This window comes from Syngnathus acus, chromosome 15, assembly GCF_901709675.1.
Source record: "Syngnathus acus chromosome 15, fSynAcu1.2, whole genome shotgun sequence".
NCBI classification, from domain to species: Eukaryota; Metazoa; Chordata; class Actinopteri; order Syngnathiformes; family Syngnathidae; genus Syngnathus; species Syngnathus acus.
In genome coordinates this window covers 8,348,526-8,366,100 of record NC_051100.1, presented here as the reverse complement: position 1 = coordinate 8,366,100, position 17,575 = coordinate 8,348,526, and the positions used below count along the sequence as shown (strand labels likewise).

Below are 17,575 nucleotides of genomic sequence, written 5' to 3'. Positions count from 1 at the left end.
GTCGTCGAGACTAATTCTAATTAGTTTTAAAAACTCACAAAGTAGGGGCAAATTGTCAGGAGCGCGTGTATTTTAAGCTGTGCTGCCGCCTTAATACACTAGGTGGGGTCAAAAAGCAAAGGGATCGACTCTACCCGTATCATGTGACTGATCATTTTATTTAACAATATAAATCGAAATCAATAAGTAAATAATCAACGATCAAATCAATATTGGTGACGTCAAAACAACATCCAAAACCCAATATTACATTTTCAAACAATTCGTGCGGACGTTTCACAGGAAGTGGAAGAGGCGATAAAGGAAGACGACACCCCGGGCAGAGCAATACTGATCTGGAATCAGTTGTTTAGACCATGAAACGCGCTCAGCTAACGTAACTTTCAGCATCATAGTTGACCTCAAATCAGTTTATAAGAGTGGGCCGATTCGGGGAGTCAGGAAGTCCACAGTGCTCGAACTTCTGACAATATTCTCCCAATGCACACAAGTAATAATAGAAATTGGCGTTGTATTACACCGACGTCTAATTAATTTGTCGTCTTCCCGAGACCATGGACAAACTTCGTCGTGTGCTAAACGGCCGAGAAGAGAACGAAGAACTTGGTCTCACGACTCAGGTAGCGCATGATTGCAGTAAACTGCAGTATACGATGCTAATGTTCGCAACAGTTTCAAGTAAGCTTTATCTTGATAGAACTGCACTAAACGTACTGATCTGCCAATAATTGATGATCATTACTTTTTATATTCCCTATAATGTTAATCGATGGTTGTCGATGCTGTGAAGTGTACTGGAGTTTTTCAGTTCAGTCAATAATTTCCATTAAACTTTATACTTCTCTGCTTTATATACATTTCTATATTTTTATGTTTATGCCTTGATGCTTGTTACATGCTATCCAAAGGATGCTAAAATAAGGTAAGAAACTGACATTACACTCCATCTTGTCAGCCGATCAGTGTATTTTTTAACTTTAGTTTATACTCGAGTTCATCATGTGATTGACTGATGATGAAGGCAGTTATGTGAATGAGATGACACAACTATTCTCTAATGTATTCTATAAATGACAACTTGCCTAAATTGGGTCTTGTACAGGACTGTCTCAGAAAATTAGAATATTGTGATAAAGTTCTTTATTTTCTGTAATGCAATTAAAAAACAAAAATTAAATTAATAAAAGGCTTGCAATATTTCAGTTGAATTGTAATGAATCCAGAATGTATGACTTTTTTTTTTTTTTTAATTGTATTACAGAAAATAAAACACTATCACAATATCCTAATTTTCTGAGACAGTCCTGTACATATCCACGCCAGCATCTCAGCATGTCAGAGGTTGCAGAATCTGGTTAACTGTGTCTTCTAATTGTCAACTATAGTGTCTTTTGTGATGTAGTATTTGAAATTTCAGCAAGTATAAAATGCCATCCGGAAGTGTGCAGCCCTCAGTGTGGATGACATAAGCTTTTCGTATGACTTCCTCCTTTTGTTGTCACTAGGTCCTCGATGCTTCCTCGCTCAGCTACAGCACCAGGGTGAAATGGTTTGTCATATGCTTCGCCTCAGGCATCTTGTGCTCAATACTTGTGAGTGCTGCCGCCTTGCTTTCATATTTCATTAGCTGTCTGGTGTGTATTTATTAATACCCTGGGGATACAGCACAAAAGTAAATCAATGATATCAAGAAAACAGTCCTTGTGTGTTTGCAGTGAATTTGTCTTATATCATGCGGTCAAGACCTAAAATGGGCCATGGGTTTATTATTTATACTGTTGCCAACTGTCGATTAAATGCTCAAACCAATTTTATAATCAATATACACACAAAATCATGACGAAAAGCCTTGGTATCATGAGTGAAATCATATTTTATCCTTGTCATTATCCTTATTTTTTGTATAGTTACAAATAAAATAATTCTTATTTTCAGTCGCTAATAGAAATGATTTTTTTTTTTTTACATTTCAGGGCTCAGCTCTGCTGTTCCTTCCAAATGGAATCAAACTCTTTGCCGTTTTCTACACATTGGGCAATCTTGCAGCTCTTTCCAGGTGAGACTTAATCATAGCGAGACATATAGTGAGGGGTACTAAGATTGCTAACATTGACAGCTTGTCATTATTTTCCATGTTTACTCTTTAGGAAACTAGGTCATAGCCCAGGTTCTAATCCTGAGCAAGACAGGATCATAAAAAGCAATTTTAACATTCCTATTATGATACATGACAGTTAATGACTTTCTCAATGCAGTATAATGTGTGTGTATCAGCCCTCTGAGCGTCAGCGCAGTGCCGACAGCGTCTCATCTAGCAGATGTGACGCTCCACAGGCACCATCCTCCCACTCAAAGCTCAGCTGAGCATAAAGCTGTGCTTTGTCATTGGGGGAAGCTTCCGTCAGGATGCAATCACGGACGTCATCGAAGTATCAGGAAACTTTGATTGTGTTCTCCTGGCGTGGGGTTTTAAATATTGATATGTTATGTTGGCCAGTGGCCACATTTTTAATTGTTTGGAAATAAATGAATGAATGCTGCCTTAAATGTGATTTTTGTTTTTTGTTTATAGCTTAAAAATCATGAATGAAATTCACCTGTAATATTTGATTTATTTTTGAAGATACTGTGTAACTAGCCTATCTTGTCTTCAATAGCACCTGCTTCCTTATGGGACCAGTAAAGCAGTTAAAGCGCATGTTTGAGCCAACTCGACTAATAGCAACCATTGTGATGCTGGTAAGAACATTGTTACTGGCACCGCTATCTTAATGTTTTCACAAAGTCTTAATTCTGTTAAAAGACATTTTCAAGGACTAGACCGTATAATGTTAATGTGAATGACTAATAACATTTCTTTCATTTTCCCAACAAGCTTTGCCTCGTCTTAACACTATGCGCAGTGTTTTGGGTAAGTTGACAAGAGGCAAAGCGCTTTCCAGTGGTTTGATGGAGTCTTTACAATGCTTAAAATACATATTTGTTTTTTTACAGTGGCACAAAAAGGGACTGGCCATCATCTTTTGTATTCTCCAGTTTCTCGCAATGACGTGGTAAGTGCGAACAATAAATGCCAAAAGTGTTTTCTTTAACGTTGACCAAATTGCTGAAATTGTGGTTGGCCTGGGATTTGTTGCATTTTGTGCTTGACTTGTAGAATTATTTGAAATATTGGCTGCAGCAAAAAGGAGAGTCTTTGCAGCGGTCCGATTCTGAGCAAGGAGTTGGGAGCATTTAAGTGCTGAGAAAGCTCTGAGATGCATAGATAAAGATTTGACATTTTCCCCTGTCCTTGCATACTATTTCCAGTGTGAATTGATACACTGTTGGCACTTATGTTATCATATAGCACCCCAGTGAGAGAAACTGCTGAGGCAGAGCCAAGGGGATTTTACATTGTGCCCTGTGGTCAGTTTGCATTTTAAAGGAGATTAGTTCAAGTGACAACATTCTAACTATTGTTATGCTTGCAAAAAGCTTTATGGCAACCTGAGTGGAGAAAATGCTGATGCACGTCATTGATGAGCATTTTCATTCTGGCTTGTGGTCAGGGACAGACAAGCATGCTAACAGTTGCTATGCAAACATGATGTAACAATTTAGTACATCTGTCAGAATAATTAAACTGCCACGGAAAACGCCAGGTATGTGTCTGAAAAGCAAGTTTAAGCTGTGTTTTTTTTAAAAAAGTGTTTCAATCTTTCCGCTGATATTGTGCTTTACATTGATCTTCGTAAGGTGTCCGTTATGTTATCTTACCCAGATATGGTGCAATGTTCAAAACGGCGGTGAAACCTGCACCAATTCCTGCAGATGGAATGCAGTAGGCTTAGTTTAAGTCTTGTCTGATTGTTTGCCAGCTAGGTCAGCGTGGTTTTGGTCAGGTGGTGCCTGACTTGGCGTGGACCTACTTTAGTCTTACTCAGACAGTATGTGGTCCTGGCAGGTGGAAGATAGACAGTTTTTATTGAACTGCTCTGTCTGTTTATACTCAGGACAAAGCCTCTGTACTTGGCCATCATAATTTATAATACACATCATCTCATTCCATTTCCTTTTTCAACTGAATGGCTGGTGTAAATGATATATCAACATTCTTAACTGCCAAAAAGATGTAAATAGCTTTTTAGCAGAAGAATGGAGTAATATCAGTTGGCATAATAGTAGTTAGTTAAATTCTTTGGTTGAGGACTTGTGGGTGTCAGTGAAAGGCCTTGGAAAGCTCTGTGGGTGGAAGAAAAGAAAAAAAAAAGCATTTTGTCAGCATGACTGTCCATGTCGCAACAACCGTCAATTTCACCTACGTCTGGAACATGCATTTCCGCTTTTGCCAGCATTCCGCAAGGCATCACCACGGAAACCACTCGTCACACATCCCAGGCTCATTCTGCACAGACGCTATGGTAGAGTACACGCCCACGCGAGAGCTGAGCCGTCTGCGTGAAACATAGCCACTGGGCAAAGTTCAGATTTCAGGCTGAATGCTGCAAACCTAAGACAGGATCACATGACCTAAAACAGAGTGTTGTTATTTTATTTTATTAGATTAATTCAGCACAAATGTGCACACAATAGCACCCATCGATGTTAACAGCTAAAAGCGGCTGTTAATGGCTTGCCTAGCTCAAGCTATTGTTAATCATTCAACTGCTGTAGATTCCTCTCATATTTGACATATGTTACCAGAGAGCTTTATAAAATAGTCATTAACTACACTCTTTAGCCCACAGTCTTTGGTCTTGTTTTGAAATCTCTTCATTGGCACAAGGATTGATGTTCTGTACTCATGATAGTACTGATCCTAATCTAGTTCAGTTACAAATGCAGTACTCTGTTTTGTGTTTTTCTTTTCTGCCACGTTTTAACCTCTACAACCCCACCACATGCCGAATATGTAAATCAAGCATATAGCAAAATGTCAAATTCTGCTGAGAGATCATGTGTGTAAAGGGCATTTTTATAGAAATTGTATCTTACTCTACATTGTCTTTTTTTGTCACTCAGGTACAGCATCTCCTACATTCCTTTTGCCAGGTAAGACAATCATGATGAAGGATTCTCCCATCTGCAGTCCGTCCTCGGTGTTTTTTAAGTTTTTTCCTTGCCCTACTAAGCCAATGACGCAAGAAAGAGTTATCATTGAGACCATTGAAAAACATGTTTTTATTTACTTCTAAAGGTCCGACTGTTTGCTTTCCCCATTTGGAGGTAATCCTCCCCCCTCCCTCCCTGTACTACTCATTCACCCCTCTTAAAAGTCAAACAAATTGATGCTTGTTGTTTCACAGGCGCTTTGTTGCGTTGGCGTTTTCTTTTGTCATAATATAATTTTTTTTTTTCTCTAATACAATAATACCACTCCCTTGGCCAGAGCTGGGTCTGACGTAGCTCTAATTAGTTTATCCCTCGACAAAGGGATGCTCTAAGGAACATTTTCCTGAGATCTGGACATGAATACTAAAATGTTAATCTCATAATCATAGGAACTTGTTGCCACCATTTTAGATGTGAACAATGGAGAGTGTAAATGCCTTGAACACATACTGACATTTTTGGTATTCCCCCAGTCGTGACAGTTAAGACAGACATTACTACCCGTCACATTCCTCCATATGGCCATCCTCCAAGCACAAGCACGAGGTGTGATGTTGTTTTGCCAATCCAGATGCGGGCAGGATTATGTCCAATTTGTAGAGTGGATCCCTCCACCCAACAAGGCCTGGGTACTGTGTGTGTTTTGGTGACCCCATAATCCCTCCCAACAGCTGAGAAACCTGCTGTTACCTCCCCATAGTCCCCCTCCCCCCTTGTCCAAAGGCTGACAACAAAACAAAGACGGTCTTGCATGCTGCCCTTCCCTTCCACAAACCAAATTCCTGAGAATAGAAGTTTGACATTCTAATGCTTATTTATTGTTCATTTTGCTCCTTGTTTAAATATGTTGGTCAGCTCATTAGTGTCCTTCATTGACAAGCTTTTAAAAGCGAGATTACTCTTTATAACACGCTCAAACTAAATTAGGGCCACCCACGACACCTTATGGCAAGAGGACTTGATCCTTTAATGTGTTTTACCTGTCTTCCTGTTTATAAGCTTCCTCACCGAAAGTAGGTGAAGAACAGAATCATGCCATTATGTGCAATTCCCACAGTGCTTTGAGGCTAACATTGCTCTACATTTTCATACGAAACGGGGGAGGTCTCAGATGTGTGTTATTTATTCATGGAGTTGTGAAGTGATGCAAAAAATAGCATCAAGAGAAAAAACCCAAAAAAAAAAACCTGAGGCAGATGGAAAAGGATGCTGGCGTACATAGCCAAAGCTTGAGATGGAGCGAGGCTCCTTTCTTGCAAACTGACCTCCCCTCCCCCCCCAAGCCAGGCTATGATTCACCCCCCTTCTCCTTTTAACCTTGACGGGCTTCACACCTCCTCCACTGAAATGTAACTGAGGCTGCAGGCGAAGTCTGCATAGCAACGCTCTCATGGCAAGAACAGAATGTGGCGAGAGGAACGGAGATGGCAATGGTTTGTGGTTGCCATGGCGATGACTCCTCTTGCATCATTGCTCAACACTGAGCACCTGGCAAAACGGGGCCCCACCACTGCCATGAACATACGGAGCTTCCCCGCCAAAACATTCTCACTTATTTATGAGATGCCCCACCCGAATTATAGTGAGATAGCCCGGAAGAGCTCTTTTGTCACTTTGCATTTTACATGCATGACAGCATTCTGTCCCCTGGGATGTCAGCCCATTTATCCCTGGATGGTTTGGGGGGTTCGTACGTTCCATAAGATATTTCCGTTACATGGCTGTTCATCATAAATTGTATTTGTGTGCTTGATCTAATTAGACCATTTGCCTCCTCCTACAGAGACGCTGTGATGAAATGCTTCACTACCTGTCTAAGCTAAGATTCTGGAGTACACTCTTTCATTTGGAGACTGGTCCTCATATGCAACTGCAAGAACAATAACTCTACAATATACATATAATTGTTGTTTATTTCATCTTTTTTTTTTTTTTTTTACTGCTTATTATAGTGGCCTTTTTGAGTTAACCGAAGGTCTATTCCTTGGATCAGATTTTACTTTTGTACTTTATGCTGTGAGTGCATTTAATGCTTAATATATTTAAAGATTCAATAGATATTTCAGGTTGGTTGAGGCTGCTTGAGTGCTCATAAAGTAATTTAAATTTCCTGTGATTCGCAATCCACTATACAAGTGCAGGGGGGGGATATCCTTAAATACGACTAATCTATTTATAAATTAAATCTTGCTTGACGTGTGCTTTCTTAAACTCGATTCAAATTAGAACACGGACACTGCTGCCAAAACACATTTCGTTTTTTGTCTTCATATGAGCGTCTGCCTTCTATGTTTTAATAGATATTAAAAAAAAAATTACCCTCGAGCTTATGAGGCACTGCTTCAGTGATGTTTGCACTGGCATGTTTGAACTCCACAGCTCTTGAGTTTTTCCAGTTAAACAGTGTAAAATTAGGCGCACATGTTGGTAGGCTTTGTGTATATTAGCCCCCTCCCCCACTCGGTAAATTACATTAAAATTGAGCATTTTAAAATTTGATTCTCAGCCAGACGCAACAATGACCCATTTAGTTACGCTTTTCTGAGCAATGTGGTTTTCGTGCCCTAATAACCCAATATAGCTTCCAACAGGATCCTTGTATGCTCCAGCATGATGGCATCATAGCCTTTGAGAATTGAGTTGTCATGACAACCTCTGCCGGAAGATTCATTACTTTAGCTACCCCCATCATAGGTGCAGATTGTTCGTATTATGGTGACAGAAAGACTTATGCTTTTGTATGAAAATACAACAAAACATTATTCATACACAAAACCTGACATTTTACAGGTACTTTGTTCTTTATTTTTAATAAGTCACATGTTGCGCTCTTCCCATAACCCAAACAACTGCATTGCAATTCGTGTTGCGCAAAGACCTCCCCTCATCATTTTGTTAGGCTTTTGCAAAGAAGGATTATGGACAAAGTCTCCCTTTAGTACAATTTATTCAAGTAATTTAAGTAACAAGCAAATCTCTGAAATCTGAGGGGTCAAATATTGCTGCAGAATGAAGGCATTCCTTCATTCATTCATTCCTAATCCAAACTCATTTGGTCTTTTTGGATCCCAAACAAGTTGTAAAGAGGGATACAAAGGTATACAACAGCACAAGCAGTTTAGGGGGATATTAAAATCATGGAGAACTATTATTTTTAGTCCTAATACATATTATGTTTGTCTTTCCTTATGTAGTCCTGTTTATAATGTGATCATCTGTACACTGAAACATTGTAAATGACATCTGAGGCTCTCATTCCATGATGAGGTAATCAATTATGTGCAAAATGCCTTAAATTGTAAAAATAAAATGAAGCAATTTTTAATAAATACAGATTGAATGATTCCTCTCATGCGAAGCCGTTACATTTTTAATCCATTTTCAGACTCAAAAGTCATGAAATCTGGGTGTGAGGAATAGAAATCAATGTATGGATACTTTTTTTTAATTATTATTATTTCTCCACTGGCCGAACCCTCATAGTGCCACAATAGACCCTCGATTCACATGAGTTAAATGACATTATGTATTGACTGAAGGGTTCCAATCAAAAGTATGCACGAGACATGCTTTTTTTTTTTCTTTTAATATTTAATGTCCAGCTTGTCAAGGGACCCAGGCCACAACATTAGAAACGTGTAGCCATCATTTTAAAATAGGTGGGGACAAATAGAGGAGCAATCCAACTTTTAGGAGGAAATGATCATCCTCTTGCATTCAACTGCGCTTTTCCATCGTGGCAAAAGAACTGAATGTACTAACTGTCTTCCAATTAAAACCTTTGATCACACATTTCTACGACGTATGATGAGACTGGGATCAATAGTTCCCAAAGACTTAAAATCCGTTTTACTTGTGGTGTTGCTGAACGTTTTGAGAGTAGTACACGTTCTTTCATGTGATATGATGACAACACCAGGACTGAAGCAGACCCCACTCATCTCACACTTTAGTGTGTATGATTCATATTTCGTTGCGTGTGATATGTCTCTCATCGGAAGTTAATAGCTTCATGACATCAGCGCCTCCTCGCAGTGTCTTTGTTTGGCGTTTCTCCTGACCACGCCCCCTCGCTTTTGCTACCATAAAGGCGTGGGGGCATGAGTGCTCGCAGCGGAATTCCACGCTCACTTGTGTGGACAACAGGTGCACCCACTCCGGATGATGCCCTTAGAGTGCTGGTGTCGATTTGCACTTTGAAGCATTTTTTTTGCACATTTTTATAACGCAATTTGCGTTCTGAAAATGCCTTTCCCACCTATTAGTCTCCAACAGAAGATCCCGTCTCCTGCAAGGGATCTATTCAGCAAAATAAAAAGCAGTGGTGAGAAGAGAGACTCCGGGAAGGAGAAGCAGACCACATCATGGACAACAGCTAATTTAAGGAATTTGGGGCGCAAGACAAAACAGGAGAAGTCCCAAAACCCGCCGCAGAAGGAGGTGCAGGGAAAATGCTCGTGGCTGACCTCGACTAAAGCTCAGGACTCAATCGCCGAAGTGAGGCGCTCCTCCTCCGCGCACTCCGGCAGACCCCTCGCCAGCAAAGAGGACGCAACAAAGAAGGAGCTCCAGTTCACGCTCAGCCTCACACCGGAGGCGATCCTTGTTATTCAGAAGAGAAATCTGGAGAAGCAGATGCTGGCGAAACAACAAAAATGCTGCGCTTCCGCGGACTTCCGCCACAGGCGTGTCTTCCCGTCCAAAAAAGCATCGCAGGGGAGCTCCAAAGGCGCGCAGGTGACCAAGCTGGAGGATGGAGAACAGGACATCACAGCCATCGTTAAGATCTCGCTTTTGAACGACCAGCATAAATATGACGATGTTGAGTATGAGGAAGAGGACGGAGACGTAGACGAGACTGTGATGAGGAAATGTAAAGAGTGGCTCAAGGGGGTCGAAAGTGCAGCAGCTTTGGGAAAGGTTGACAAACTTTCTGCACTCCCCCACCTTAAAGGCTGCTGATAGCTGGACACAAGCCATGAAATAACTTCATCTTAATTCATCTCCAATAATGCAATGAAAACTCAAAAAGTCTTCAGGTTGTTTGGAATGAAAGCTTACGGAGGAATGTCTGCTGGCCCGAGAATACTTCCCCGAATGACTTGAAAGTGCTGCGTTTCAAGCTTCTTACGTTTTTTTGAAGAATTGGTGGAAGTTTGAATTCAGTGATTTGCACATACGATTTTTATTTCCACTGGGGGCGCCTCTTGTGGTTTAAAGCAGGGATTTTCGCTGAAGAAGCCCTTTGTGTAAGAGAACAAAACGCTGTCAACAATTAGGTTTTATGCCCTGCTGCTAAAACCAAACAACGGTCTTATTTCCTATCAAAAGAGGCTTCTATATTCTGATGTACAGTATTTATTCATATTTGTACCTTGAAATTGATAGTGTGTGCCATTTAAAGTGAAGGATTTTGTACTATCCACACAACTTCTGAATATGATTGTGCCTCATGTTTTGTATGATGTTGATTGACTCACTTTGACTTTAGTTGGATATCAGAGGCTCTTTGTTGCCATTGTAGCTACCTGCGGCCATGTGGGCATTAGTGTACTAAGCCTCTTAGATTTCCTACTAAGCAGGGTTGACCAGTGTACTGTCGGGGGCCAGGTACTGGAGCTCCATCAGGAAATTTTTGTATTACCCAAGTAAACAATGCACATCACCATGAGACAGTGTCTTGAGACTTTTATTTTCTTTAATACTGAAGTGTACAATTCCAAGCAAGTGATTGATGCAAATGTATTTATTGTTCAAGCCCAATTAGGTCTCCTTACCATGAATCCATGTGTCCATGGAATAGAGGACAGTGTCTTGCAACAATAACGGATGTTTGAAGTGGGATGCAGTCATGATTGAAACCATTTCTGTATTCACATGCAACTGAAATATCGACTGTCATTTGCAAATCCAAATTATGCATCAGCATTTTTTTTCTATTCTTTGTAACTTGGAAACCACAATACACTCATTAATTGTACTTTATTGCCTTTCTAATATTAATACATTTCTGTGATTCTCTTAATTCCTCCAGACTGCTCCTACATGGTGACATTTTGCTCCTAAAATCTAGTGCAGCTAAAATTTTGCGCCTGAGCAACCAGTAAATTTGCGAAATTGTGTAGTGTCCTAAGTATGTCACTAAGTGGGAGTGTAGACTTCTGAGGCCAAAATTCCAAGAAATTGTAAGTCATTTGTATTTGTCCATTGTTTGTGTGATACTTTGAGTCATGGATGAAGGGCAGTGCTATTCTTATTCTGGCTGAAGAATGTAGTCCATTGACGCCACAGTATCCCAGTGGTGAAAATAAATTCTTCTAACTCATATTTTACAGATTTGAATCATTAATGTACATTTCTATGAATCTTCCCCGCTTCTTTGAAGGTATTTTAGCTTAATGAGCAAAATGGTCCAATTGTCTCTGGTTTGAATGGTGCTTTTCCAGAAGGCTCAAAGACGGACACTTGAGAATAGTCCAATGTTTTGCTCCCAACCAATCTTGGATATTTTTAGCTGTGTTTTAGGTCATTATCCTGTTGCAAGACTGATGGCCTGTGACTGAGACACGAGGCAGCATATACTTAGTAACATGTCAAGAACAACAGCCAGTGTTGTAGATTTGCAGGTGGTGAACAAACAAGTGGATGAATGTCCGAGCTATTGCAGATATCACTGTGTACAGATACACAAAGTGCATGTATTGTAACAGCATGCAGCAGGCTGAGATCATGTCTGAGAGCTCGTACCAGGACTTAACTGCCCCTTATCCCCATGATGCCCTGCTGCTGATGATACTATCATCTGACTCGGTGACGCAAAATTGTGTAATCCTTTACATTGAATTAGCCTTGTTTATAGGCCTCAGAGCCTCCCCTATACTCACAATACTAGTATTCAGTGTTTTGCTGGGGGCTTGAAGTTGGCCTATTCATTGAACTGTGCATTAGGTCTGATAACAATACATTGCTTAATATCTTTGTCATCAATTTCTTATCATACTCAGTCATCTTGGACAATTTCTTTTTTTTCCTGTGCACTTTTGGGGTCTTTTTATTTCCATGACCACCTTAATGTGGCATTCATCTTAAACTGTCAGCATGACACACTCGACTAGACCCTTATTCCTCAAGTGAGAGCTGGTAGCATTGGATTGTAGATACGTGCTGCCTCTGGCTCCTCAATGACACAGCAGACAGTGTGCAACCGGTTTGATAAATACTGTGCCTCAAACAGCTACCGTGGATACAAATAATAATAATAATAATAAACTAATAAAGACACCTCAGGGACAAACACGGGCCTTAAAACGCAATCAGCTCATTGAGGGACACAGAACCTGCAGAAAATACACCACACGAGAATAGGTAGAATCATAAAGCTCAGTGTTGCATCTTCAATTTAAATATTTATGTTTCTCCAGGGATTTATTAAGTGCATGCTATTGAACGCACTTGTATTATATATTATTAAAATGTCCTGCAGCGCCACTGCGTGGCTTCTTGGTGCATGTATTGCCTCAGAGACGCTCTTCCACACCATCATGCTGCTTTGCGCGAACAAAAGCTCCATTAACAAATTTTCGCTGTGCAGCACGGAGACAAACCGACAATAAACCACTCAATGATGGCAACCAGATTAAAGACATTGTTACATTAGGTCCAGATATAGTTGAACGTTAAATGACTTTTTAACAATTGATATTACTGTATAATGCAAAAGTACAGAAAAAGGCTTTTTAAACAATAAACAATAAACAATAAATCAACATTTAAGTATTTTTTAAAAACATGTAATCAGAAAACACGCAATAACACTGAATAACATGATAGAAGCTAAAGTTGCAAGGGTGACCTTGCCTTACTGGGTAAACGTCATTATCTCGGTAACTACATTCAATAATAATAATAATAATAATAATAATAATAATGATAAATGAACGAATCAATTAGTAAAATGACGACACATTATGCAGGTCTATGTTGAAAGACTATTAAAATTTTGGGCGTGACACCCTTTCAGAAAAAAATGAAAATAACAGATTTAAAAAAAAAATAATCAACACGTCCAATCCCCCAACAAATCCATCCATCCATCCATTTTTTTCTTCACCATTTAGCCTCACTAGGGTTGTGACTCGTGGGTGTGCTAGAACCTATCCCAGCTGACTTTGGGCTAGAGGCAAGTTGACCTTGAACCCAATCACAGTCATTGACAAACAATGATCATATTTATAAATTGTAAATTATGATTGTGGTGTCTTAATAACTGCGGGAAAAAGTAAGACGAATGAAACTACCAGATAAAACAGAACATTAACACACAGTGCATTATGGGTATTTAGGTCACTAAACTTCCTGACTGATGAGCCAGACTTATTACCTTTCTCCTAGTGACACTTTCACTGGGCTCAAATACACAAAACGCCAAATAAAGCCGCATCTGTTCTAACTGTGATTCCGACACGTTCCCCTTTGAGTCCTCAAGTGGCATGAATATTCATGAAAACTATCACAGCAGTACATCTGCAACTTTGTATCTCTTAGAAAAGAGAAGTAAATGATTCCATAAACCTGTTGTAACTTTTTTGGGGACCAAATTAAGTTTTTGGAGTGATATTTGAGCTTGCTCAGGAAGGACTCTACTGGGTTTGACTTTGATTTTGACTCTCTTGCAGTTGTGACGAGGTGTGAAGAGAGCAATAAGCTTCAGAGAGCGTCCACTTTGGAGGGGGGCGCGGGGGTCAAACATGAGAGAGATCCTGTCTTATCTAGCCCTCCTGTAAAAGCAAGTCTTCTATACAGAGGATGTAATTGTCCTCTCTAATGACTTGCACTTGGCGGGGAGGAGACAAAGAGAATGCCATAAAGAACTTTAGAGGCCTTTCAGTACGGAAACCTTTGCCTTGAACTGCTCAGCAAATGAAACTGACTGTTGTTTCCTTACCTCAGATGGAGAGGCTCCATCATACAAACTTCACTGAAGTGAAGCAGGACCAAACAAGACGAACGCAAGGACACCTGCGGAGGCCTAATTGGTCCTCGCTGCCATTAATGGCTTCCTGTGGCTGTGTGTTTACTTCTCATTTGTTCTGTGTGTTCTGTTTCCCAGCCACTGACACAAGGGAGACTCACTTAAAATCTGTTTCCCACCATCGTCTGACTGGCTGTCTTCTCTCCATCCACTGACTGTCTGCCATCTTTGGATAGAAACAATACGTTAGCTTTCAATGGCTCATACTGTTTATTTTGCTATTTAATCTTCATTGAACCAGTTGAGACTAAGGTGTAATTGACGATGGTGACTCGGCCCAGTGGTCAGCAGTAGCTATACGTCTCACAAAAGTATTCCTTACACATTAGTATTATATCGTATTGTTGAACTTTTTATGCTACTCAATAAGAGTAGACTGTGGCAATGAAGTCCAGATTTTGTTTGCTTTTTGGTGAGACTATACAGTAAGTGTGGAGTTTGATGTTCGGAAGATATAGCCAGAGCAAGCAATGGGCATACAGCATGACTTTAGAAGGTATGTAACCAAGAGGCCATAACCACCAGCCCCTCTGGCTCAGTGTTTGGCCTGTCTTGAAGAGCAAACACAGTCTCCAGTGGATGCTTGTTTGGCGTGGACCCTCCTGAAAGAGAGATCTGATTACTCACATAGAAGTGAGATGGCCAAACACCATCTTGACCCTTCGTCCTTTTCTGGAAATGCATCTCTTTGGAAACTTTTACCAGCATCATACTGGTAGGAATATGTTGTGATTATATCCACCACAAAATGTTTTTTGTGCTGGTGGTGTAATGTCATCCCAACACTGTCTGCTGACCTACTGTAGATATTAAAATGTTTATTCTCTTTATAGCTATTATGAACTTTATGAGAAAGTGGCTCAAATCAGGACTCAGAGAATCGGCAAGGTATAGCTGTGTGTCATCAGCATAACTATGGAAGCTGATGCCATGCCTCCTCGTGACAACACCAAGGGGAAGCGTACATAGATTCAACTGAAATGAACCTACAATTAACCCTTGGGGTACCCCTCCTTTAATAACACAATTTCCAGAAGAATATGTATCCATACTTACAAAGAAACTTCGCTGAAATCCAGAAAGACGACGACTTGGAGTTGAGGTCAGTTTTTCTCTTGTACTGTTTTATTTTACCATTTTATTTAAGAACCAATTTAATTGGTTGACACATTTTCAAAGATTTTACTTTAAAACAGTAAGCTGCATACAGGTCGGTAACTATTTAAAATGTTGGTGTCTAAAAGACTTCTTCCTCAGAAAAGGCTTGCACTGCCTTTTTCATTTAAAATCTGTTTCTCAAAGAAACGCTAAAATGTTTATAAAAGTGAAGTGGGAATTTAACCTTAAAAATTGTGCTAAAATGGAATATTATCATTTTTGAAAAGTCTTATTTTTTAACAGCGTGCTAGTAATGCATTCTATTTCAATGTACAGATGTATCTAATATGACGATAGGATTTTTAACATGCTGACTTGTGTTTTTATAATCAGCATTTGCATAGTGTCAAGAAGATGGAAAGGACCTTCCTGTGTGACTGCACCAGTGTTTGTTAAAAACATACAGTACACGGCATGACGTTCGGATGAGGCCCCCGCTGTGACCCCCACATTGGCTCCGAGACATCGGGAGTTCGCTCAGAAGGCGAGTGAGGTCTTGACGCTGACAAGTCTTCTAGCGGTGTGAAATCCCACCACTGCACAGACAAACATGGCGAGACAGCAGCTACCGGGGGGCTCCACCTCAACCCTTCCATAAAAGTACATTCCGCACATGCACGAGAAATACCCAAAATAAAAGCAATTAGAGCGCAAGCCAAAACATGTCGACAACTGGCACCTATGATATGTTTTTCATTCGATTCATACAATCAATGTCTCTAATCGTCTATTAATAAATATAATTGTTTGCACTTCACGATTTATTCATATCTCAATAGCATTATTTGCTGTGTCTGTGGCCATCTTGTCATAATCTCTTCAGCATGTTGAATTTCACAAGTATGCCTCACTGGCCTGCAAAATTAGATTGACCTGAACATACACCGTACACACGTGGACTGGATATTACTAAATGTGTCTCTGGTAGGACATAATTTATACCTAACGAGTGGGTTAGGTTTCTAGAGAACCACCAAATATCTATTCTGGCATCTGTCAGCATAGAGTACCTTCTAGTTTGTATATACACACTTGCAACATGTGACATGCAAGACTTTCTAGCTAATCATGCAAAGAATGCTCCAATGCTAAAGAATGAAGTTTTTTAAATATACTTTTGTATTGATCTAATCAGATTGTTCATGTGTACTTAATAAAGCAGTTTGAGGTCCAGTTCCAGTGCAGGTGGGGTTTGTAAAAATCTGTGAGCTGCTTCACAGTCCTGTGAGTAAACGCTGCCTTGCTCAGGAGTCTACTTAGGAGCCAGTTTGCACCCACCAGACAAAGTGTGCTGTCACCCGAGTGTGCAGTGTTATCGGTGTGAGTTGCACCACGCTCAGGCTTCTCTTGAGAAGTCGCACACCATTAGGAATATATTAACAAGTTGACATTTTGTGTACAGGTCACACATCACAGCAGTAAGCGATAGTCAGCCAGTTGACAAGGATGTTTTTACATGTTTTCAAATATTTTATTGCTTTCACTCTGTCATTACTCATTGGCAATGTGGATTAACTCAAATGTGTGCAATATGTTAGAAGCATCTTCACGTGAGAGTTTAGCACAGTAGATATTTGAAGACAGGGTCACATTTTGATGACGCTGTCATTTGTGCAAAACTAGTAATACCCCAACGTACACAGAAAAAAATATTTTTAGCGAGACATCACCGTGTAAACGTACTCTCAAGCAAATTATCGATCATTGGCATGTCATCAAAATTGACATGAACATTCTTCTGTGCAATGTTAAAGTGAAACATTGACTCAGGTGGCTTTGTTTGACATTTTCATATAATGTCAGCAGGGCTTGGGGAGAGTGAGGAAAGTGCAAACAGTTGGAGGTGAGGTGAAGCTATTGTACTGACACACACACACATACATACGCACACACACACAAGCAGGACTCATCCTTCTCTCACTCCTGTGACAAAATGGGCCAGGAGGGGATGAGGCTGTCTAGAGGGAGGGAGCACAAACATTGGTCAGATGAGACATAGCCACTCAGCTCGGCTGCTTGGTGACAAGGCAAATCCTCCATGGCCATTCACACATGAAATTTGTCCTCAGTTTGTGGTATCATTCCCCCAAATTTGCACACAGTTATCGTTTTCTGTCTGACTCATTTCATCCTCGATTGGAGAACATTTGTTTCTTTTGCATTGAATAAAATAAACAATGGAAATGACAATGGAAATGATTAAATTCAGTTACACCAGCTACCCTTCACCATACATTACATTATAAATCATAAATGAATCTCAAATTCTGGAAACTTGTTGACTGATCCTTA

At 40.1% G+C, this 17,575-nt stretch overlaps 2 protein-coding genes across 2 annotated transcripts; both read left to right on the top strand.

Annotated features, from left to right (window-relative positions):
* The first annotated feature begins 401 nt into the window (after window positions 1-401).
* sft2d1 (SFT2 domain containing 1) lies at window positions 402-8,383 on the top strand. The gene is made up of 8 exons (XM_037271842.1): window positions 402-620; window positions 1,506-1,592; window positions 1,974-2,056; window positions 2,658-2,739; window positions 2,876-2,911; window positions 2,995-3,053; window positions 5,005-5,034; window positions 6,878-8,383. Exons 1-8 carry the CDS (start codon window positions 555-557, stop codon window positions 6,915-6,917), a joined length of 483 nt encoding a protein of 160 aa, XP_037127737.1. The 5' UTR covers window positions 402-554; the 3' UTR covers window positions 6,918-8,383.
* Window positions 8,384-8,746: 363 nt separating this feature from the next.
* prr18 (proline rich 18) lies at window positions 8,747-11,421 on the top strand. Its single transcript, XM_037271823.1, has one exon. It carries the CDS (start codon window positions 9,340-9,342, stop codon window positions 10,054-10,056), a length of 717 nt encoding a protein of 238 aa, XP_037127718.1. The 5' UTR covers window positions 8,747-9,339; the 3' UTR covers window positions 10,057-11,421.
* Window positions 11,422-17,575: the final 6,154 nt, after the last annotated feature.